We start from the raw sequence: 25,675 nt of genomic DNA on the forward strand, positions 1-25,675 counted from the left end.
AATGCGTAATTGAAATAAAGCATATAAAGTTAACTAGGCAATTGATAGGAAGCAGATAAAGAACGCAATAAGAATGCATAAAAAACTGGGTTCTAAACTAGCAATCTAGAAAGCAATAATTAAATCAACAATCATAGGCAACGATTATCTAGGCGAGGAAAATAAACAAAGCATCCAAACCTATGGAAAGCTTTAGCCATCATTAATCCTAAAGAACATGTAAACGAAAAGCAACACAAATTCAACGGAGAATTACACTAAGAAATCAACCAACGATCTAACTATACTAACTAGGTGATAAGATTAACAAAGCATAAATCAATACTAAATATCATTATCAAAACATGTTCAATTATCTAGGAAAAGAACAACCAAGAAAGCTTGTAGAATTCGGTAAATCAATAGATAGAACTTACAATTGATTAAAAGAAACGACGATATAGCGTAATCCGAGAGTTTCTAATGTGTTTCTCCCTACAAAAACTCTAAGAAAATACAGTAAAAAAACAGCTGGGGGCTAGCTGGGTCAAGAAATGGGGGCTGAAACCCTAGAAAATGGGTTTTAAACCCTAAAAAACTTAACTGCCAGATCGCGAAGGCGGCGGTGGCCGTGAGTGGGCGCTGTCGCCTACCCCCTTCGCAACTCTTCACCAATTACAAGCGGGCGAGCGGCGCGAGGCGACGGTGACTGTGAGTGGGCGGCGGCCGCAATTTTTCTTCAAAATGCAGTCAAAACTTCACGAAACGCCAAAAACACCTCGACACCTTGAAAACCGACAAGAATGAGCACAACTCCATTGAGCAAGTATACAATAATACAAATATGCGCAGAACATGCTCAAAAGTGTTTCCCAAATATCAACAAAAAATGAGGTAAACAGTCTTCACTTAAGATCACCTCTTCCATAGTGGGGACTCTTAAACCGGGCTATATAAAATTCATTTTTATTTTCTCCAAGATAAATATTACCTCCGTCCACGAAATAATTCCTACCTATTTTTGGACTATACTCCACCATTTATAAATATCTCATTTACCTTTACTTTTCACATTTCCATCAATCTCAATACTAATTAAAACACATTTTCACCATTTACAATACACTCAACAATATTTTCTCCACTTTCAATACACTCAACAATGTTTTTCTTAAAAACTCGTGCCACTCCCTCATATAGGAAGTTCTTTCGTGGATGGAGGGAGTATATTTTAAGATTAAAATAAATATTGAATTTTAAGATCAATTTTTTTATAAAAAATAATTTCAAACATTACAATAATTTAAAAAATATTACAATAATTAAAAAAAAAACTACATTAATTAAACTACGACTGGGTAGGTTCAAATCGTGCCAAAATGTGCTCGATTAAATCTTCTTGGAGACGGTTGTGGATTCGTCGGAGCTTCACGCCGAGTTCAGGATTGAGGAGTGCTACTCGACGCCTCATTGTTCCCATTGTCTTTTTATTGTCTCATAATCCCATCCATCCTTGATTATCATGATGTGTAAAATAATGTATGCAAACATGATATTGCTCAGTTGCTCATTCTTTCATAGACGAGCATGATCTTTGATAATAGCCAACGAGCTTGAAGAACGCCAAAAGCTCGTTCTATGTCCTTCCTTGTAGCTTCTTGCATCACTTAGAACCTCATCTTCTTCTCGTCAGTCGCGAATGGAGGGCTCTTCATGAACGTTGTCGTCAATTAAATAGTAGCCCATAATGTAGTGAGAATCGTTGGCCTCGAATTGCACCGGTGGAGCCCTTCCTGTTAGAACATCACTAAACAACGACGATTGGTTAAGCACATTGATGTTGTTTGAGCTAGGGACCCAAAAAATGCATGTCAAATCCACATATCTTGGGATGCACCTGCTTCGAGGATAATCGTCGGCTCGCCGTAATCACCTGGGGTGTAAGCTCATTGCCACACCGTTGAACATTTCTTTTGAGCCCAGTGCATGCAATCGATACTCCCAAGCATTCCTAGGAAGTCGTGCTTCTTCTCGTGCATAGCAAGCAACCTTCGACAGTCGGCGGTAGTCGGCCCCCTCAGATATTCTGCGCCGAAGATGCAAACAATTTCTTAAAAGAATTTACTCAAGCACAACAGTGACATCAACTCAACAATTCGCAGATACTCGTCGTATTGATCTTTAGCACCTCCATTCGCGAGTTACCGCAACTTTACAATTCTGTAACAGTGTGAAGCTGACTTTTCCAATCTCGTCTTCGTTCTGTTGGAAGTAAGGATCCAACTCCAACGCATTGACTATGCACAAGAACAAGGACCTTCGCATATGAAAACTTCGTTGGAAATATACTTCGCCAAATATCGGGTAGGGGTGAATAATCTCGATAAAGTCGGTGAGCACGAGCCTCACGATCGTAATGAATATATGATTTCTTCTTCACTCTTTTTTCGGCGGGCTATCCAAAAATACATGACTCGCCGACTCCAAAAACTTACTCACACCACCAAGCATACCGCCTGAGGTTAAGGGCAGGTTGAAATACCGGAACCTCATCAACAAGATAATTGGAAGAAGCGTTGAAAGAAGACATTTTTTGCAAGAAATGTGGAGTGGGAGTTGAATTTGGTGTGGAAAAATAAAAGAAATATGGGGTATTTGTAAAATTATTTTGGAATAAAAAAAATAAAAGAGCCGTTTGAAACGTCTAGTTTGAAAAAAAATGACTGAAAATAGCCATTGAAAATTAAAAAATAGAATTATTTTTAATAGACGCATGTACTACACGGGCCTTATGTAAATCATTTGGGACTGACTCGCATGAACGAGCTCCCTCTCGAGCCTCTAGGTACGGCAGCGGACTCGCTGGATTGCAGCTTGAGCCGGCTCAGCAAGTCACGTTATGGATGCTGTAAGGAATATTTTTCACTTGTAATTAAAGTCGATTAATTCTCAATTATATGTTCACAAAAGAGGGAAAATATGAACATTTTGTGAATATTACATTTTTGGACAATTGTAAAGAAAGGGATGTACATGCACACGGATCCAAAATTCCCTTTTTTTTCTTTTTTTTTAAGGATGGTTGTAATTTTAATATTTTATAGTGTAAAAGAATAAAAATATATTTAATTAAAAAAATAGTCTAAAAGAATAATTATCAAAATTATTACTTTTAATCTATTCACACAATGCATCCATCGATACATGACTTTTTGTCCATTGTAAATGGGGAGACCTCCAAATCCAATACACTCTATCTCTCTCAATTGCCGACTACTCTCTCTTTCGGCAAAGATATTATGGGTTTCGCCCAAATTTCTTTCTATTCTTATAATATTCTACTCCATCCGTTTCACTATAAGTAGCTCAAAATTTTTCGATACAAAAATTAAAGAAAAAATGTAAATATATTAAAAATAATAGGGTCCACACTTTTTTTAAGTGTTAAATTTTGTTATTTGTGAAAATAGGCCATTTATAGTGGAATAGCTCAAACTAAAATACAGGCTATTTTTAATGGGACGGAGAGAGTAATTTTTTTGTGTGTTGATGGGATTTTTTAGCTTTTAGGTGTAAAACAGGAATTTATTGTGGGGAATGATTTAGCTATAGTTAATGGGGATGAGACTAAGGGGGTGTATTAGTTGTGGAGTTTAATAGATTTTTATGGATTTTAAAAGTCTGGGTGTATTCGTTCCAGACTTTTAAAAGTCTGCAGAAATCTGGGTGTATTCGTTCAAGACTTTTAAAACTCCATATAAATATGGGTGTATTCGTTTCAGACTTTTTAAAATCCATACAAATCTAGGTGTATTCGTTATTCCATTGACTTCAAATCCGGAATGACTTTCATGGATTTCATCAAAAAAATACACACGACGAAATCCGGCCAAGAACCACGAGAATTGAAATCCATGGATTTTTGAGCGAGCGCTGAGTTCCAGCGCCCGCGGCCAAGAAGCCAGCGAGCGCCGGAACTCAGCACCCGTTGAGAATGTCCAGCGCTCGCTGGGTTTGAGCGTGCGCTGGGTTCCCAGCGGCCGCTGGGTTGCAGCGGATCGCTGGGCCCAGGCAGCCCAGCCCAGCAACGATTTTAAATACCCAGGTTCAGGGTTCTCCTCACACATTCGCCAGACGCCTACCACCCCTCAAAAAAAGAAGACAAGTTCAGTTCAGGGTTCTATATTAGCTTTTAGCCAGGTATTTTTTCATAAATTTTATATCTTCATAGTATTTTAATTATGCAATTTTTCTATAGCATGAATCTTGTAACTTTATAAATTGTTAGCAACTGTATGTTGTGTTTCTATTGCATGTGAGATGATTTTAGTTTTTTGTTGATGTTTTTTATTTTTTATTTTTATTCATTCATATAGTACTGTTCGGTGTCTAGTAATATTATTATGGGAGACTCTCAACCACAAGATTCCAAAAAAAGGGCAGTGTATGAAGCATGGACACAGGAACAAAGTGATGCCTTGTTACGAATTCTGGTTGATTCTGCAATTAGGGGATGGCGCGATAATAGTGGTATATTTAGCAAAGCAACAGTAGAGGAAAGGATATTGCATGTTCTCAATGAAAAACTTAGGTCCAATAAAAATTATAATCACTACCAAAGTCGTATCAAATGGTTTAAGAGCCGTTGGACTGCGTATTCAAACCTCATGAAGTTTAACTCTGGTTTTGGTTATGACAACGACACCAAAAAATTCACGGCCCCAGATGAAGTATGGGATGCGTATATAGAGGTAAATTTGTTATCAATTATTTTTTAAACACAATTTAATTTAAATAATATAGTTAATTAATAATTTTCTTATTTATGTTTTTAGGCTCACCCAAAAGATGCATACTTACGCACTGGGAGTTTTTCGAATTATGATGACTTGAGGCTTGCTGTTGGAAACGGTGTGGCTGTAGGAAGAAATGCAATTGGAGTTGGCAGTGCTATTGATGCTAGGAGAATAGGAGTTGATGAAAGTAGAGGTCCGCTCATAGAGGAGTTGAATTACGATACTGCTACTGAGGCGTTTGTAGTACTGGGTGAAGATGATCCACCGTTATCCGCCTCCAAATCACCTTTGGAGCCCACTGAAGTGCCTGTGGAGTCCACTCAGAGAAGAGCTCCCGCCAAAAGAAGCAAAGGCCAGTTTGAGACAAATTCAGGCCACACTGAAAATAGTTCGCATCAGGAGCTCATGGTAGAAATTAAAAAAGTCACTAGCACAATGGATCGAGTTGAAAGCCTCTTCGTGAAACGAGATACTATGATGGAGAAAAGAGAAAAGGAAAAAAGTTTTACAACTTGGGATGCTATCTTAGAAATTCCTGATTTGAGTGAAGATGACCAATACACAGCATTTGACTTGCTTGTTACAAAGTCACAAAAAGATGGATTTATGAAAATGACTGTTCCTCAACGCAAAAGATGGATAGAATTCAAGACTAGGAAATAGAGGATAGTTTAGTCATGTTTTTTGAACTATGTTTTTATTTTTGTTTCACCATCTTTTTATGAGTACATTGTTTTGTTGGTTTTATGTTTTAATACTTTATTTTGTTGATTAATGAATGGTTTTTTATGAGTATTTTTAAAAGGCTATTTTTTGTGAGTCCCTTTTATTCTTATTTCAATTATTGTTTCATTGTTTTAAATGGCAGCATGAATTATGAAGATAAAATTAACATTGCAATTGAAGAAGACATAGATGAAGAACTTGAGGATGAAATCGAAACAGAGATGGAGATTGAACTTTATGATCTTGTTAGGCAACTGATGGAAGCAGCTAAGGTAGTTATCACTCTATTGGAAAATATTATGACGGTACATCCAACTGCTGACAACGCTCTGATGCGACGACCAAAGACTAGGGAAGGATTCCGTTTTATTACAAGAATGATGGATGGAGATCCGAGCCAGTTTCGACAGTTGTATAGAATGTATCCTGACGTCTTCATCAAATTATGCCAGATCATTAGGGAGAAAGCCCATGTGGATGATACACGATATACAACTGTTGAAGAAATGTTGGCAACATTCCTCATCATTGTAGGGCACAACGATCGTTATTGTAACGTTCGTCAAAGGTTTGGTCGTTCGCATTTTGCTACTAGTCAGAACTTCAACAAAATATTGAGAGCATTGAACACCATAGCACTGGACATGATGGTTAAGCCGACTGGCGCAATACCCGCTAAAATTCGGGAAAGTACCAGATTTTATCCTTACTTCAAGGTATAATATTTCTGCTCTTGTATTATATTAAATATTTTTTATTTTTGTATAACACATTCACCTATTATTTTAGGATTGTATCGGGGCTATAGATGGCACTCATATCCCGGCCACGATAATAGGTAAAGACGTGAGCTGTTATCGTAACCGTCATGGGGTGAATTCGCAAAATGTTTTGGCAGCTTGCAACTTTGATTTGCAGTTCATCTATGTGCTTAGTGGATGGGAAGGCTCAGCCCATGATTCCAAAATTTTGAGTGATTCGTTGTCTAGACCAAATGGACTCCACGTGCCTCAAGGTAAATATTTTCTAGTAGATTGTGGATTTGCTAATCGTCGTTAGTTTTTGGCTCCGTTACGTAGCGTTCGATATCATCTCAAAGATTTCGGTGGTGACGGTCGTAATCCAAGAAATGCAGATGAGTTGTTCAATCTTCGACACGCATCATTGCGAAACGTGATTGAGCGCATTTTTGAAATCTTCAAATCACGTTTCACAATTTTCAAAACAGCTCATCCGTTCCCTTTTCAGACACAAGCAGAGTTAGTTTTGGCTTGTGCTGGATTGCATAACTTTCTCCGAAAGGAGTGTCGTTCTGATGAATTTCCAGTCGATGTTGAAGAAGGAAATGTTGCAGCAGATGTTGAGAACGATGCGGACATTTGGGATTATCTTTCTCAAAGCCAGCTGTCTCAGAGGAATGAAGCTAATGCATGGAGAGCAAATATTGCTAATGCTATGTGGGAAAATAGACACATAACTGAAACCGATCAAGACACACAGGCGGAGACCGAAGATAATAGTTAGGGAGGTGTTTTGATGGATGTCGTTGAATTAACGTTTTATTTTTCAATGTTGAATTTTTTATGGATGTTGACGTTATTTTTAGATTTTTTTTAATGGATATTGGTTGATTTTATTGAGCATCAATTATATAATTAGGGGTGTATAAATTGGGGATTTGATGAATTCCACGGAATTCAGCATGAATTAGGGGTATTTGTTTGGGATTTGAGTAAAATCCACAGAATTCGACGATTCTGAATTGGAGCTCCAACGGCCGCTGGAAGGCAGAACTCGTTGGGAACCCAGCGTGGGATTTGAGTAAAATCCACCGAATTCGAGCATTCTTTTTTGGAGCTCTAGCGGCCGCTGGAAGGCAGAACTCGCTGGGAACCCAGCGCTGCCGCTGGAGCTCCAATTCAGAATCGTCGAATTCTGTGGATTTTACTCAAATCCCAAACAAATACCCCCTAATTTATGCTCAATTCCGTGGAATTCATATTTTTTGGGGTTGCTTATGTTAAGAATTTGAGTATATTTTTTTATTTTCAGTTCATCATACGTTATATTCATGTAAAATTGTATGATCATAAAAATATAATAACATGATTAAAATGTAATGAAAACATGAAACTCATTAATCAAATGCAAACATAATTCATGAAAACAAACATTAATCATTGTTCAAAAGATAAAATTATCCAAACTCATAAAACAAACATTAATATAAAAACTCAGAAACGTGGTCTCCAAGAATCCCACTGGCGCTGCAGCTCGGCAATCTGCTGGTCTTGTGCATCAAAGCGAGCATTCATATCATCCCTCATTGATGTCATCGATGAGTCAAAATGAGCTCGGAATGCTCCCATGGATGAATCAAAGTGTGCACGGAATGATGTGAGATCATTCTGAACCTGCTGATGGTAGTCTCTCGACATTGAACCACCAGCTGCTCGCTCTCCATTCCCCTCGTCTTCTTCCTCTGCCTCTTCGGCTTCTTCTTCGTTCTCCTCTTCTTCATCATCACCGGCGGTCCCAGATGGACCGGCACCAGGATCAATGCGGGGACGACGGCCTGCTGCAATCTCGGCGTGTATGTAGTTAACTACACAACTCCTCTTCTCATGAGGAACCAGCGTGTATCGGTCAGAAATCAATTGAGCTGCTCTGAGCTCATCATAATCAATGTACTCACCATCCAGCTCATCCTGACCATGCTGAGGCCCTTCTGTCGCAGCAAGAACTCCATTCTTGTGTGCCAAACCAGTGATAATAGTAGCGAAAGAAGCATGGGCAGTAGGGCGCTTCTTCGCCCGAATCATAGCAGCCCAAATAAACTGTGAGATGCACACTTTTGTGCCATCTAAAGCACACTCCAGCAAAAATACCTCAACTGCATTCACCTTATTCGCCTGCTCCTTTCCAGACACATTATATGCAAGAAATTTATGAACAATAGCCAACGCCGGATCCTTAATGTACCCACTAGGCATACCCGAACTATCCCAATTATCACAGTCAGTCAATCGATTCCACGCTTGATTAACATTCCATTCCCGAGTTTTATCAGATAATCCACCAATACTGAAACCAAAAACAGCTTTCATTCTAGCCAAACTAATGAGATACTCTCGCTCATACATCCTAACTTTAATCCATTTCATATCACCAGCCATTTCCACAGTAGTCATAAATTCATAGCATAGAGGATCATACCCAGAAAATTCAATATTTTTAGCATACCATTTCATCCCTAGATTCTTCAAATACAAACCAACTTGCCGCTCAAGATTCAAATCAGTAATCAACTCCCAATCCAAGTAATGCGGAGGAGTAATATAGTTCGAGTTAAATTTCTTAAAAATTTCTCCCTCTATGTGATGCCCCGCTCTTTTAAATACATATTAAATTAAATATGTGCATAATTACTATATTTCTTGTGCATATATAATTATTAATGGAGATAATTTTATCTAGATAATATTATTTCAACAAAAGTCTGTATAAGAGATACAGAGCTGCGATTTAATATTCAGTCATGAATGAAACCAATAATTAAATTTATTGGTTTAACTATACGTTTGAGACTTTGTTTTACCAGTTTATTGATTTAATCAATATTATTAGAAAATTTAGATTTATAACCGATTTTATAAATCGTGTTATTTAAATCAAATTGCTAGAATTATAACTTGAGATCATATGCATAATAATTTTATTATTTCGCGTTATATGTGTTAAGGTATTAAGTCGCGAATTAATTCCGACTTTCACGTATTAAATCTCAAGATTGAGGGTTTAATTTATACGACGAGTATTTAATTAGCGAGAACTGGATAATTACTACAGACGAACTATGAAAAAATTAGAACACGATGTATAGTCACATCAAAATCCTACACTATTCCACCTTTCCCTCCAACTCACCATTACTGCAGAAGATGTTTTTTCTAAAGTGAAGATTTCAGCAAATCTTACATTTTCAATCTAGCCGCAGCAAATCTTACATTTTCAATCTAGCCGCAGCAAATCCTACATTTTCAAAATCAACCGACGTTCACTCACCTACTCCTACGAAATTTTCCATAGTCATAAATTTCATTGTCGCAGAGACCCATCTATAAATTCATCCAAACACTTCAGCTCTAAAACAAGCAAATTCTTAAACGCAGAGTTTTCTTTTGACAAGATTCGGTGAAGGTATTACTCGCAACTTTCTTCCTTTTCATACATAGCATTATCCAGAAATTCAACAAGAATGAGATCACATATGATTTTGTTTACAGTTTACAGAATTTGTATACGCATCAAAGCTTTCACAAGAAATCAGAATTAGAATTTGTATCTCACTAGGAATACAGAAAACCAAGTTTTCATTTCAAAATCAAGTCTTTACAGTTGAGTTTTCTGAAAATTATTCAAATTTACGAACCTATCGTGAGTGATAAAACGAGAGAGAAAGGATGGTGGATTGTCGGAGCTCTGCGACTCACGGCGACGGCGGCTCCGGGAGAGGCGGCTGCCGGGCTCTTGCTGCCAACAGCAGCGGCCGGCGGCGGCGCTCCTCCAGCGAGCCACTGACCACTGGACGAGCCTACAGCAACTCCAGGCCGCGACTCCGGTGAAGCAGCTGCAGTCGGCGGCGACTCCGGGCAAGCCAACGGCGGCGGGAGCTCCGAGCGAGACGAACGGCTGAAGGCCAGATCCGTCGACCTCAGGCAAAGAAGCAATAACTCCAGGCGGCGGCGGCTTCACTGGCAACTGCCGGCGGAGCAACGCGGCGGCGCGACGCCGGAATCAAGAACGAGAGCGAGAGAGGGATGAGACGGGTGTATGCGTTTCAGGGATGAAGGAGAAGAGAGAGTTGGAGGGAAGGGAGGAGCAGGACGACGGCAGTTGCGCCGGATCCTTCGCCGGCCGCAGACAGAGGCGGCAAATCTTGAACGAGAGAGAGAGAGGTGTGCGTTTTTTTTGTGTGTGTGCGTGAGTTTGTGAGGAGAAATGAGAGAGAGGCGTGAGGTATGAGAGAGAGAAGAGTTTAATTGCTAATTGGGCCCCCAACTTTGGGCTAGTATTTTTTTTAAAACAAAAACTGATTTGGGCCGAGAAAAAAAAAATGAAATGGGCTCAAGTTTTTAATTAGACAAGTTTTAATTGATTAAACTGTTAATCTGAATTATGGTGTTAATTAGAATGGATTAATCCATTAATGAGACTTATTGTCTTTATTATGGATTAATCTAGATGAGAATTATTTATAAATGAAATCATTTTCTTAAATCAAATTTCTTAGCTCATTAACTATTTTCTTATATGGATTTTATGAATAAATTAAATTAGTATTTATTTGGATTGAATATATTGAGTTATTAATTTAATTTATTAACTTAGCTTTTGGAGTTAATTGGATTAACTCTAAATTATCTACGAAGGTATTAAATATCCTAAGTTGGTATGATTAATGAGAATTTTAAATCCAGCTCATTAATCAAAGTCTTTAACTTAGTTTCATTATTTAATCTTCTGGATTATTAATAAAACTACTTTGGTTAGTACCTTAGAATAATAAGTTCTCCATTAATAAGGACTTCATAGTAAAAATGCATTCTCATTAATTGAAGATTCCTGAATGTCTTACATTGAATTCTCATAATAAAAGGTCAAGCGTGGGAGTCAGTGCTATCGAAAGAATCACTGCCTTAGTAGCGAAACACTGCAACCAGGTAGGCATTACTTTCATATATATCAAATGAGTTTAAATGTTACGTTCAAGCAAGTTATTTCATGACAAAATCTTTGAATTGATGTTATTTCAAGTATTGTCTTGCCATAAAATGTTTCAATTTCAGTATGATATCTATCTGATATGGCTTTGCCAATTATCATATAATCGAATTCGAGTCTTGAGCAGTTGATAGCTATCCTGCCTTGGCTAGTGTACACCAGTGACCGTGAGTCATCTAGCGGGTTGGCCGGTCAAGTGACCGTGAGAGGTGGCCACCTCTCCGGCACACAGTTTTAGATATGATAGATTACAAAAGAACTTAGTCTGATCAGACGAACTTTAGAATCACAAACGAATTTAGTATGCCTGGGCCTTTATAAGTAAAAATCCCTGGTTATACTATTGAAATGGCATGACAATTTACAGTTATTAAGTATGTATATGATTTTCGGCATATGTCTACTGAGTACTTTGTACTCAGCCCTGCATGTATTTCTAAATGTGCAGGTTGAGCAGTGATGAGTGATGATGAGGTGTCGTGCGGAGCTTTGTCATATTTACTAAATAAACTCTTGGCGATACATGTCTTCATACATGTATCACGTTCTATTTCCGCTGCGAACACTCAGTTATGATGCATATTATCCTATTATGTTGGATTGTCAAATTAAGTTATTGTATAAACACTTAAATCGGATACTCTTGACCGATTACTCGCTCTTATCTATTTATGTGTGTCTTTTTCTCATATGATGTCTCAATCTTAGTTCAATTCCTTTATTATTATTTATCACCCCTTTCTGTCCCCTCTCCTAATTTCCCTTCCCTAGTCACGGTTTCCCGGCTTACCTATCCTTAGTTAAGTCCGGTCGTGACAGAATGGTATCAGAGCAGTTCGTTTGCTCTGAACCCAAGAGTTATCCCAAAATTTATTCTTTACTGAATACTAGTGTTAGAAAGGTCAGTTGACAAAAGCTCAGCACCTCATCACAACATCCTGCTCAACAGAGAAATAGAGGTAAATATTTATTAAATGTTGAGAAAGTTGTATTTTCAAATGTTTGTACAAGTGCTTAAATCTCATGCTATATGATTGAGTAGATTCCTTGATGAACTTAGATGCGTTAGAAATGTTTGATCACTCTTACAAAGAACATAGAAGCAAAACATATACATGAGTTTAGTTATCATTCACTACAGTTGAAGTGAAAAACACAATAGAAGAAAGAAAATCAGGCGTCACTCGAGGATGTATAAAGATAGAGACATGACGGAGCGTGTCACTCATGATGATACGGGCATAGTTCGAATTGTTCAAACATATCAACTATTGCCTTACCCAATAAATTTATTATATAGCTCGTAGTGACAAAAGTGCATTGAATGATTTACTATTTGTGCAATGAGTTGAATCTCTTTCAACCCTTAAAATTTCAATACATATGTAAGTATTGGGATTATGACTGCACGATCTAGGACTTGTGAATTATTAATTATGCATAAGTCAGAGATTAAGACCAATATTACTTATGATATGATCACGACTTGTGTTGTTAATACATGAGAGTAATTAGAAACCTGCTGCTATAATAACTTATTATGAGTTTAATTATAGAACGTCATTCTTTCAAAGATGGCAAGAACACGACGCACCGCTAGAAAGCAAATGACGAGGCGACCAAGTCCTGAAAGTATCCTCAGGGAATACCGAACCTACACACGTTGTTGGAGAGATGACCTAGGAGAGTTCCTCGCCCATTATTATCGACTGTGGAAAGCTGCACATCCCCATGGAGCCACTGGTTATGACGGGATCATGCGCTTGATCTTATTACTTCCACCAGACTGGCAGGGATGGGCTACAGAGCTCGCAGGTGACTACGTATACACTGCAGAAGAGTCGTTTGATCCAGAAGGCGATTTTCCACGGTTCATCGCAGCAATTCACTACACCTATGATGCCTTTGGCAGAGCATTCAGGGGACCATATATGAGGCCAGGAGACCTTGCTCCTGTTGGAGTTCGTCCGGAAGAAAGGACCCCACTTATGCCTACTCAAGCTCCTATAACAGCAGATCCACCCATCCCAGTGCAGAGTGTTTTCCCACAACTGTCTGTTCTCGGTCGTCGATGCCGAAACGACTTCGAGGCCGGGACATCACGTCTAAAAACCTAAAGGAAAGAGACGCCACCACCCCAATCACCAGTCGGTACACCCCCGATACAGCCACCTCCACCAGGGGAAGAGGACCCCATTTACAGTGCGGCCATGAAACAATTAGAAGAAGTCTTGCGTCAAGCACGCGAACTTATTGATAAGGGCAAAGCCCTGGCATGCACTGACAACGATGAAGGTGAGATCTTGCGCCAGGCACTCAAGACTGCTGAAAAGGGGAAAGCTCCAGCCCACGATGACACTGGGGGAAGTAGGAAGAAAACTCCAGGCAAGGCGAGTTGGAAGCCACTACCTGCTCAGCCTCTTTCCCTTAAGAAGGGTGCTACGACCTCCGATGTAGGAACGCCCTGCAAGGATGTGGTGAAAATCCGACTTCTCGGTGGTCGTGTTCAGCTCGGGGCAGAGGGTGAGGAAACAGAGGACTACTACCTGGATATCGACTCCGAAGAGGATCCGGACGAAGACCCAGAAGAGGATCCGGAGGGAGACCCAGAAGAGGATCCGGAGGAAGACCCAGAAGAGGATCCGGAGAAGAGCAAGTCTGCTAGCTCCCATGGATCGATAGTCTAGGGCAGTTGTATTTGCTTGTATGATGTATCTCGAACTCGTGGGTTGTAATATTCATCTATCTAGGAAGTTGTTACTACAGGAACGGTAACTACCTATGGACCGTTCTATAACTCCATATTATTCGAAGAGGCCTCTAGGAGGCAGAATCTTTAAGTACTTATATATATAAATTCACGCCTTCAGTAAATTCGTGTGTTAAGTACTTATTATATTTTGTTGATTTAAAAGTTTTGCATACGATATAGCTAGTACAAGGAATTGAAGAAGCAATGAACGAGTGTTAGAATACATCTACCATGTACTAATAAACATATTATATTGACTTATCAGAATGCCACCAAAGAGAGGACGTCCAAGAGGTGGGAGAAGAATCCCACAAAATGATGAAAGAGGTCCAGAACCAGGGCCAGAACCAGAAATAGCTCCACAACCAATACGGCCAGAACGTAGAATAGAGGAATTGTTTTTACGTCAAAACCCACCTGTATTCAGCGGTACAGGAGATCCAGCTGAGGCTGAAACTTGGGTGCGTGCAATCGAACGCATCTTCAACTTTCTGCGCTGCACCGACCAGGAACGTTTAACCTGTGTATCTTTCCAACTGACGGGATCGGCTGACTTCTGGTGGGAAGCCAGAATGAAGACAATGACAGCTGATCAACTAGAAAACCTCACCTGGGAGCAGTTCAAGATTGGGATATATGATAAATATATACCCAAAAGTTACCGAAAGAAGAAAGAGATGGAATTCTATAACCTGAAACAGGGGAGGATGACGGTTACACAGTATGATAGGATGTTTTGCGACATGTCCAGATATGCCCCAGAACTAGTTGATACAGACGAGAAAATGGCTGAAAAATTTTGTGCCGGTCTGAGGCATGAAATCAGAATGGCTTTGGCTAGTCATGGAGGGTTGTCGTATATTGAATCCCTCAGTAGAGCTCTAGACATTGAGGCAGCAATGCCATGGGAAAGACCAGTGGCAACACCTATGCCACCACCCCCACAAGCCCAATCCCAGAACTACAAAGGGAAACGAAAATGGGAAGGCAATTACAATAGCCAAACTGAGAAGAAACCATGGCAGGGACAACCACCCCAGCAACAGGGCTTTGGAAGGCAAGTTGCTCCTAATCAGGCGGGGAACAACCAACAGAAAACTTCACCCTGCCCAAAGTGCAACAAAAACCATGGTGGAATCTGCAAGGCTGGCAGTGATAGTTGTTACATCTGTAACCAGAAGGGGCATTATGCAAATCGTTGCCCAAATAAGCAACACGGGATGAGCCTAAGGCCAAACCCACCATTCCAAGCCCCACATCTGAGAGCTATCAAAGCGCTACCCCAGCCACGTCATCTGCAATTGCCGCAGTCTCAACAATCACATCAACCACAGCTGCCACAACCACAGCCACGTCAGCAGCAACAAAATATGCAACCGTATCACGCAAGAGCCTATGCTATCAAACAGAACCAGCCCGAGAAAAACCAGGGAAACCTGGCAGGTATGGGCATGCTACTCAACACACCTGTTGTACTTCTGTTTGATACGGGTGCTTCACATTCTTTCATTGCAAGTGCATGTGTGGACACCCTAGGACTCAAAATAGAAAAATCTAATCAGGACATGAGTATCTCTTCACCAATAGGAGGAACAATGACAGTAACGCATGTTTGCTCGAACTTAGAATTGAACATAGGATCACTAGAGGTCATAGCAAACAACGTATATGTTATACCGATGTCGGACGTAGATATAATCCTAGGAATGGATTGGCTAGCTGAAAACTACGCTACAATCTTATGCAAGGAGCGGAAGATCTCTTTCAAATTTCCAGAAAAAAATGCTTGGGAATTTCACGGGATAAGAATGGGTAGGAGAATACCAATTATATCCACCCTACAAGCAAGAAAGATGATGAATAAGAAGGACTCTCACGCATTCCTCGTGTACCTAAACGGGAAAGCTGAGACAAAAAGAGCAATTGAAGATGTGGATATCGTACGAGAATTCCGTGATGTGTTTCCAGAAGACTTGCCAGGATTGCCACCTAATAGGCAAGTGGAATTTACCATAGACTTAGCACCGGGAGCGGCGCCAGTATCAAAGGCACCGTATAGGATGGCTCCAAAAGAATTGGAGGAACTAAAAATTCAATTGCAGGAACTACTGGACCTAGGTTTCATCAGACCTAGTGTATCCCCATGGGGAGCACCAGTTTTGTTTGTCAAAAAGAAAGATGGCACCTTGAGAATGTGCATTGACTATAGAGAGCTGAACAAGCTAACACTCAAGAACAAATATCCTTTGCCAAGGATAGATGATTTGTTTGACCAACTTAGGGGTGCGAGTGTATTTTCAAAAATCGACTTGAGATCTGGCTATCATCAACTGAAGGTCAGACAAGAAGATATACCCAAAACAGCTTTTCGAACAAGGTATGGCCACTACGAGTTCGTAGTTGTGCCATTCGGGCTAACAAATGCACCAGCTGTATTCATGGATCTCATGAATAGGGTTTTTCACCCCTACTTGGACAAGTTCGTCTTAGTGTTCATAGATGACGTCCTCATCTACTCCAAAAATGAAGAAGAACATAAAGAGCATTTGAGGACCACTCTACAAACGCTAAGGAATGAACGACTCTACGCCAAATTCAGCAAATGCGAGTTTTGGCTGAGAGAAGTCACATTTCTAGGACACATCGTATCATCAGAAGGAATCAAGGTAGATCCTGCTAAAGTGGAAGCAGTACAAGAATGGAAGTCGCCAACAAATCCAAACGAGATCAGGAGTTTCTTAGGATTGGCTGGCTATTATCGAAGGTTTATTGAAGGATTTTCGAAAATAGCAAGGCCAATGACGCAACTGCTCAAGAAGGGGATCAAGTATACTTGGACGGACGAGTGTGAGGAGAGTTTCCAAAAACTCAAGAAGATGCTAACTACTGCGTCGGTTTTAGCAGTCCCCGAACCAGACAAAGAATATGTAATCTACACGGATGCGTCCAAAAATGGACTAGGTTGCGTGTTGATGCAAGATGGCAAGGTAATAGCATATGCATCACGACAACTTAGACCTCATGAGTTGAATTATCCGACTCATGATCTGGAACTAGCTGCAGTAGTACATGCATTAAAAATCTGGAGACATCACCTATATGGAGTTAGGTGTGAGATTTTTACTGATCACAAAAGTATGAAGTACTTTTTCGAGCAAAAAGATCTAAACATGAGACAAAGGAGATGGCTCGAATTAGTAAAGGACTATGACTGTGGTATTAACTACCACCCAGGCAAGGCTAATGTAGTAGCCGACGCATTAAGCCGAAAAGTCTCGTCAAAATTAGGACATCTTCTCACGAGAGAAGTTGAGCTTATAAAAGAATTTGACAAGATGAAGATAGAAGTGATTAAACCACCTGGAACTATAGCAGGCGTTGTTGAGACAATACCTAGTTTAAGAAAAATGGTGGTAGAAGCACAAAGAAAGGATGAGAAGATGGAAAAATTACGGGAAAAGATAAGATTAGGAGATCTCAAATATTTCCAAGAAGCATCAGACAATGCCATACTCTTTGAAGGAAGGATATGCATTCCTCAAGATGAAGAACTTAAGAATAAAATCTTGAGCGAAGCCCATGATACCCCTTATACTGCCCACCCGGGAAGTACTAAGATGTATCAAGATTTAAAAGAGAATTTCTGGTGGGAAGGAATGAAACGAGATGTAGCCTCGTTTGTTGAACGATGTCTTGCTTGCCAGCAAGTGAAAGCCTTACACCAAAGGCCTTACGGGGAACTACAACCCTTGGAGATACCAGAATGGAAATGGGATGATATAGCAATGGACTTCGTCACAGGATTGCCAAGATCCAAGCGAGGTAACACGGCTATATGGGTCATTGTGGACAGACTTACGAAGTGTGCGCACTTTATACCAATCCCAATCACCCATGGATCCGACAAGTTAGCTCAACTTTATGTTAGAGAAATTGTACGTTTGCACGGAGTGCCAAAGTCAATTACATCGGACAGAGATTCCAAGTTCACATCCAGATTCTGGATCAGTTTACAAAAAGAACTGGGCACAAGATTGAATTTTAGTACAGCTTTTCACCCACAGACAGATGGTCAGTCTGAAAGAACGATTCAAACATTGGAGGATATGCTGAGGACAGTAGTGCTAGACCAGGGTGAAAACTGGGAGCACATTTTGCCACTCATCGAGTTTGCATATAATAATAGTCACCAAGCGACTATCGCTATGGCACCCTACGAAGAACTGTATGGGAGAAAGTGTAGATCGCCACTTTATTGGGATGAAGTGGGCGAGAGAAAAATCCTAGGGCCAAACACAATAGGTGAAATGATTGAAATCATTCGCCAAATCCGACAGAGGATTAAGGAGGCCCAGGATAGACAAAAGTCATATGCTGATAAACGCCGAACTGACTTACAATTTGAGAATGGAGAAAAAGTCTTTCTGAAAGTTTCTCCATCAAAAGGGATCATTAGGTTCGGAGTTAAAGGAAAACTTAGACCCCGATTTATAGGACCCTATGAGATCCTAGAAAGAATAGGCCCAGTGGCTTACAGGCTGGCATTACCGCCAAGCCTAGGAAATGTCCATAATGTTTTCCACGTATCACAACTTAGGAAGTACGTTTTCGATCCAAAGCACGTGATACACCAAAATGAGATGATCCTTAATCCAGACCTGAGCTATGAAGAAAGACCTAAAGCAATTTTAGATAGAAAGATGCAACAACTCCGAAATAAATCAATCACCTCAGTGAAGGTTCTTTGGAGGCACCATGGACAAGAAGAAGCTACGTGGGAACTCGAAGACAAGATGAAAGAAAAATATCCAGAGTTGTTTAATGAAGGTATGCAAATTTCGGGGCGAAATTTATTTTAAGGGGGGTAGTATGTGATGTCCCGCTCTTTTAAATACATATTAAATTAAATATGTGCATAATTACTATATTTCTTGTGCATATATAATTATTAATGGAGATAATTTTATCTAGATAATATTATTTCAGCAAAAGTCTGTATAAGAGATACAGAGCTGCGATTTAATATTCAGTCATGAATGAAACCAATAATTAAATTTATTGGTTTAACTATACGTTTGAGACTTTGTTTTACCAGTTTATTGATTTAATCAATATTATTAGAAAATTTAGATTTATAACCGATTTTATAAATCGTGTTATTTAAATCAAATTGCTAGAATTATAACTTGAGATCATATGCATAATAATTTTATTATTTCGCGTTATATGTGTTAAGGTATTAAGTCGCGAATTAATTCCGACTTTCACGTATTAAATCTCAAGATTGAGGGTTTAATTTATACGACGAGTATTAAATTAGCGAGAACTGGATAATTACTACAGACGAACTATGAAAAAATTAGAACACGATGTATAGTCACATCAAAATCCTACACTATTCCACCTTTCCCTCCAACTCACCATTACTGCAGAAGATGTTTTTTCTAAAGTGAAGATTTCAGCAAATCTTACATTTTCAATCTAGCCGCAGCAAATCTTACATTTTCAATCTAGCCGCAGCAAATCCTACATTTTCAAAATCAGCCAACGTTCACTCACCTACTCCTACGAAATTTTCCATAGTCATAAATTTCATTGTCGCAGAGACCCATCTATAAATTCATCCAAACACTTCAGCTCTAAAACAAGCAAATTCTTAAACGCAGAGTTTTCTTTTGACAAGATTCGGTGAAGGTATTACTCGCAACTTTCTTCCTTTTCATACATAGCATTATCCAGAAATTCAACAAGAATGAGATCACATATGATTTTGTTTACAGTTTACAGAATTTGTATACACATCAAAGCTTTCACAAGAAATCAGAATTAGAATTTGTATCTCACTAGGAATACAGAAAACCAAGTTTTCATTTCAAAATCAAGTCTTTACAGTTGAGTTTTCTGAAAATTATTCAAATTTACGAACCTATCGTGAGTGATAAAACGAGAGAGAAAGGATGGTGGATTGTCGGAGCTCTGCGACTCACGGCGACGGCGGCTCCGGGAGAGGCGGCTGCCGGGCTCTTGCTGCCAACAGCAGCGGCCGGCGGCGGCGCTCCTCCAGCGAGCCACTGACCACTGGACGAGCCTGCAGCAACTCCAGGCCGCGACTCCGGCGAAGCAGCTGCAGTCGGCGGCGACTCCGGGCAAGCCAACGGCGGCGGGAGCTCCGAGCGAGACGAACGGCTGAAGGCCAGATCCGTCGACCTCAGGCGAAGAAGCAATAACTCCAGGCGGCGGCGGCTTCACTGGCAACTGCCGGCGGAGCAGCGCGGCGGCGCGACGCCGGAATCAAGAACGAGAGCGAGAGAGGGATGAGATGGGTGTATGCGTTTCAGGGATGAAGGAGAAGAGAGAGTTGGAGGGAAGGGAGGAGCAGGACGACGGCGGTTGCGCCGGATCCTTCGCCGGCCGCAGACAGAGGCGGCAAATCTTGAACGAGAGAGAGAGAGGTGTGCGTTTTTTTTGTGTGTGTGCGTGAGTTTGTGAGGAGAAATGAGAGAGAGGCGTGAGGTATGAGAGAGAGAGAAGAGTTTAATTGCTAATTGGGCCCCCAACTTTGGGCTAGTATTTTTTTTAAAACAAAAACTGATTTGGGCCGAGAAAAAAAAAATGAAATGGGCTCACGTTTTTAATTAGACAAGTTTTAATTGATTAAACTGTTAATCTGAATTATGGTGTTAATTAGAATGGATTAATCCATTAATGAGACTTATTGTCTTTATTATGGATTAATCTAGATGAGAATTATTTATAAATGAAATCATTTTCTTAAATCAAATTTCTTAGCTCATTAACTATTTTCTTAAATGGATTTTATGAATAAATCAAATTAGTACTCCCTCCGTCCACGAAATATCGCCCCATTTACTGTTCGGCACAGGTTTTAAGAAAGCTGATAAAGTGGTTGTGAGTGGGGTAAAAGTTGAATTGTAGGGGTATTGTTAATTACACCCTTACTTTTTGTTAATCTTTGATTATCATTTAGTAGAATTATACCATCAAACTTGAATAGGGAATATACGTAAAAAAGTATTGCCTCATTTATTTTTTTGCAATCTTTTGTAGTTTTGCAATAAATAAACACCTTCTACCATTAAATAACACAACTGTAATTAAAGAGGGAAAAAGTAAAGCAACACTTGAATTTGGTGGGAAAAAGTAACTTTTTCATTCATTTAAGAGGCCAAATTTGGTGGCAAAAAAAGTGGCGGTCAAATTCAACTGTAATAAATACACAACAGATTCCATTTTCTATCCATTACAACCACAACTACAATAAATACACCGAGAAAGGAAAGCATGGCAGTCATAAGAACTAGGCCAAATTTGACTGATGAAGAAAGAAATATTGTTGCACAATGGCTTCTACAACACAGCAGCGATGGAGATCTTTGCTATGGAGCTAAAAAAGAAGCTGCACAAAAATTCCAAGTTGATGCAAAGACCATTTGGCGCATCTGGAATTCAGCAGCTGCACAGCAACTATTGGGAAGACCAATTCACCTAGTATCAATGAAGAAAGGTGTCAAACATAAAGACAAACAGGTACTTGATGTTGAGAAAGTCAGAAATATGTCAGTGTTAGAAAGATCATCCCTCAGAATAATGTCAGGTAAGTTAGGCGTTAGTAAAAGCTTGCTTCATAGGTGGGTGAAGGAAAAGAAGATAAGGCCACACACTAATGCAATAAAACCATTTCTCACCTCCCAAAATATGTTGTTGAGACTTAGATGGAGCCTCAGTCAGCTCATTCCATTGAATGAGGGTGGAAAGTTCAAATTTCAGACCATGTATAACACCATACATGTTGATGAAAAGTGGTTTTACTTAACCAAAACAGCAGACAGATACTACCTATTGCCGAATGAGATTGAGCCACACAGATCATGCAAATCAAAGAGATTTATTGACAAAATAATGTTCTTGTGTGCTATTTCTAGGCCAATTATTGACAGCAATGGAGAAATCATATTTGATGGCAAAATTGGTATATTTCCATTCACAACAGAAGAGGCAGCAACTAGAAACTCAAAAAACAGAGCCAAGGGCACAATTGAAACAAAGGCAATCCATTCTATCACAAAGGCTGTCATGAAGGAATGCTTTATCAATCAGGTAAGTTTATTTGATTTTTTTTCACTATCAGAATAAATGTTTTGTCATCATTCATCATTTAGTGTAGACTTATAACTTACCAAACTGCAGATGATACCAATCATTAAGGCTAAGTGGCCTGCTGGATTAAGCAAGAACATATTTATACAACAGGACAATGCCAAACCACACATCAAGAACAATGACCCAGATTTTATAGCAGCTGCTACATCAGATGGATTTAATATCCAACTGGTATGCCAACCAGCAAACTCTCCTGACACAAATGTGAATGATCTAGGGTTCTTTAGGGCTATACAAACTCTTAAAGATCAGAAGATGGCTCATGGTGTAGAGAGCTTGCTAAAGAATGTTCAAGATGCGTTTGAAGAGTACCCAGCAGCTAAGATAAACAATGTGTTCCTAACTCTGCAGAGCTGCTACCAGGAAATAATGAAAGTGAAGGGCAACAACAACTACAAGATTCCACACATGAATAAAGATGGACTAATTAGGCAAGGATTACTACCAGAATGCCTTGAAGTGGATGAGCAGCTTGTAAATGAGTGCATTGATTACCTAAGTTTGCAGGGAAGTGAAGAAGTTACAAGCTACAACATTGATCATATACTGCAAGGAATCCAACACATTCAACTGAGGGACTAACTTCTCTTTAATTCTATTTTGTCTAAGGGTTTACAGAGCCAAACAAGGTTAGGTAAGTTTCTGTGTTGTTTGGGATGTAAATCAACCTTATTGTTGATACCAATCACTAAAGTCTTAGCATATTTCAATCATTTGTGCATCATTGACTGTTTTATAGGCCAATTAATTACTGTGTCATCATCCTATTTCAACCTCCAAAACTAGGAAACTTACTCCCTAGTGGTGGCATAAATAAGATAGATTCAACCATGACATCACCAACCCAAATAACACCAACCTCGAACAGAAAAGATAAGATTCAAGTGCAGTATCAAATTGCAAATCACAAATCAGCCTTATTGTTGTTTGGAACTAAAGTCTCAGCATATTTCAATCAATTTTGCATCATTGACTGTTTTCTAGGCCAATTAATTACAGTTTCATCATCCTCATTCAACCTCCAAAACTAGGAAACTAAGTCCCTAGTGGTGGCATAAATAAGATAGATTCAACCATGGCATCAACAGCCCAAATAACACCAACCTCGAACAGAAAAGATAAGATTCAAGTGCAGTATCAAATTGCAAATCACAAATCAGCCTTATTGTTGTTTGGAACTAAAGTCTCAGCATCGTATTCAAATCAGATTATTAGATTTCAAGCAATGGCATCACCAGCCCACATATCACAACCCTCAACCAAAAAAGAAAGATTCAAATGCAGTATCATATTCAAATCAGATTATCATGCAATGGCACCACCAGCCCACATAAAAACACTTTTTACCAGAAATTAGAAGTGTCAACACACTAGGAAAAAACAACCCTAGCATGCGCAGATACCAACACCTTCAACGGTGATTCAAGCACCATTGTTCCAGAAATTGAATCTAGCTTTGCATTCAGGGCAGTAATAATCACTTGTTCCCAGACCTAGAACATAAATCAAAAAAGTGTACTCAGGAGCCGGTGCAAGACCTAGAAAATGATTGTTAACAATAAAATTGCATTGCTACAAGCTAACAACAAAATCTCAAGCTACTGTGTAAAATCAAAACATTACCTTTGATAGATCTGCAAACTCCCTTGATAGAGTCCCAGAGAGAGAGATTTTCAGAGGAAGTCGGAGAATAAGAATATGTCATCGACGGAAATCACAAGGGCGGACTGTATGCTCCCTTCATCGATCGCCGACTGCTCAAAGATCGGCGTTCAGACCGCCGATTGCGAGAGAGAGTTGGAGATATAGATTTTTAGAGATCAACCTTCAGAGATATTGATTTTCAGAGATCGGCTCAAAGATCGACGTTCAGAGATTTAGATTTTCAGAGGGAGTCGGAGATTATGCCTCCTCCATCGACGGGAATACAGAGAGGCGGAGTTGTCTAGGGCTGAGGGAGAGACAGAGAGTATGAAAAAGAGTTGTGTTTTCTTATTTATGTTTTCTTTAATTTTGATAAATTGATGAATAGTGTAATTAGTGCTGGATTAGTGGGAATATATATAAGGCTTAATTGTGTGGGTAATTGAAATGGGTGGGGCCATCAATGGCAATTGATTGTAAATAATTGAAAGATAAAAGTGTGTAATGGTACAAAAAGCAGAGTAGGGCATTACTTCGTGGACAAGGAAAAATGGGTAAGTAGGGCAATATTTCGTGGACGGAGGGAGTATTTATTTGGATTGAATATATTGAGTTATTAATTTAATTTATTAACTTAGCTTTTGGAGTTAATTGGATTAACTCTAAATTATCTACGAAGGTATTAAATATCCTAAGTTGGTATGATTAATGAGAATTTTAAATCCAGCTCATTAATCAAAGTCTTTAACTTAGTTTCATTATTTAATCTTCTGGATTATTAATAAAACTACTTTGGTTAGTACCTTAGAATAATAAGTTCTCCATTAATAAGGACTTCATAGTAAAAATGCATTCTCATTAATTGAAGATTCCTGAATGTCTTACCTTGAATTCTCATAATAAAAGGTCAAGCGTGGGAGTCAGTGCTATCGAAAGAATCACTGCCTTAGTAGCGAAACACTGCAACCAGGTAGGCATTACTTTCATATATATCAAATGAGTTTAAATGTTACGTTCAAGCAAGTTATTTCATGACAAAATCTTTGAATTGATGTTATTTCAAGTATTGTCTTGCCATAAAATGTTTCAATTTCAGTATGATATCTATCTGATATGGCTTTGCCAATTATCATATAATCGAATTCGAGTCTTGAGCAGTTGATAGCTATCCTGCCTTGGCTAGTGTACACCAGTGACCGTGAGTCATCTAGCGGGTTGGCCGGTCAAGTGACCGTGAGAGGTGGCCACCTCTCCGGCACACAGTTTCAGATATGATAGATTACAAAAGAACTTAGTCTGATCAGACGAACTTTAGAATCACAAACGAATTTAGTATGCCTGGGCCTTTATAAGTAAAAATCCCTGGTTATACTATTGAAATGGCATGACAATTTACAGTTATTAAGTATGTATATGATTTTCGGCATATGTCTACTGAGTACTTTGTACTCAGCCCTGCATGTATTTCTAAATGTGCAGGTTGAGCAGTGATGAGTGATGATGAGGTGTCGTGCGGAGCTTTGTCATATTTACTAAATAAACTCTTGGCGATACATGTCTTCATACATGTATCACGTTCTATTTCCGCTGCGAACACTCAGTTATGATGCATATTATCCTATTATGTTGGATTGTCAAATCAAGTTATTGTATAAACACTTAAATCGGATACTCTTGACCGATTACTCGCTCTTATCTATTTATGTGTGTCTTTTTCTCATATGATGTCTCAATCTTAGTTCAATTCCTTTATTATTATTTATCACCCCTTTCTGTCCCCTCTCCTAATTTCCCTTCCCTAGTCACGGTTTCC

The 25,675-nt window shown here is 39.3% G+C and overlaps 1 protein-coding gene across 1 annotated transcript; it reads left to right on the plus strand.

Annotated features, from left to right (window-relative positions):
• Window positions 1–21,339: 21,339 nt before the first annotated feature.
• LOC131008428 (uncharacterized) lies at window positions 21,340–22,800 on the plus strand. The gene is made up of 2 exons (XM_057935309.1): window positions 21,340–22,155; window positions 22,246–22,800. The coding sequence occupies exons 1-2, from the start codon at window positions 21,340–21,342 to the stop codon at window positions 22,798–22,800; spliced, it is 1,371 nt and encodes a 456-aa protein (XP_057791292.1).
• The last annotated feature ends 2,875 nt before the right edge of the window (window positions 22,801–25,675 follow it).

The sequence above is a fragment of the Salvia miltiorrhiza genome, chromosome 2, assembly GCF_028751815.1.
Source record: "Salvia miltiorrhiza cultivar Shanhuang (shh) chromosome 2, IMPLAD_Smil_shh, whole genome shotgun sequence".
Taxonomy (NCBI): domain Eukaryota; kingdom Viridiplantae; phylum Streptophyta; class Magnoliopsida; order Lamiales; family Lamiaceae; genus Salvia; species Salvia miltiorrhiza.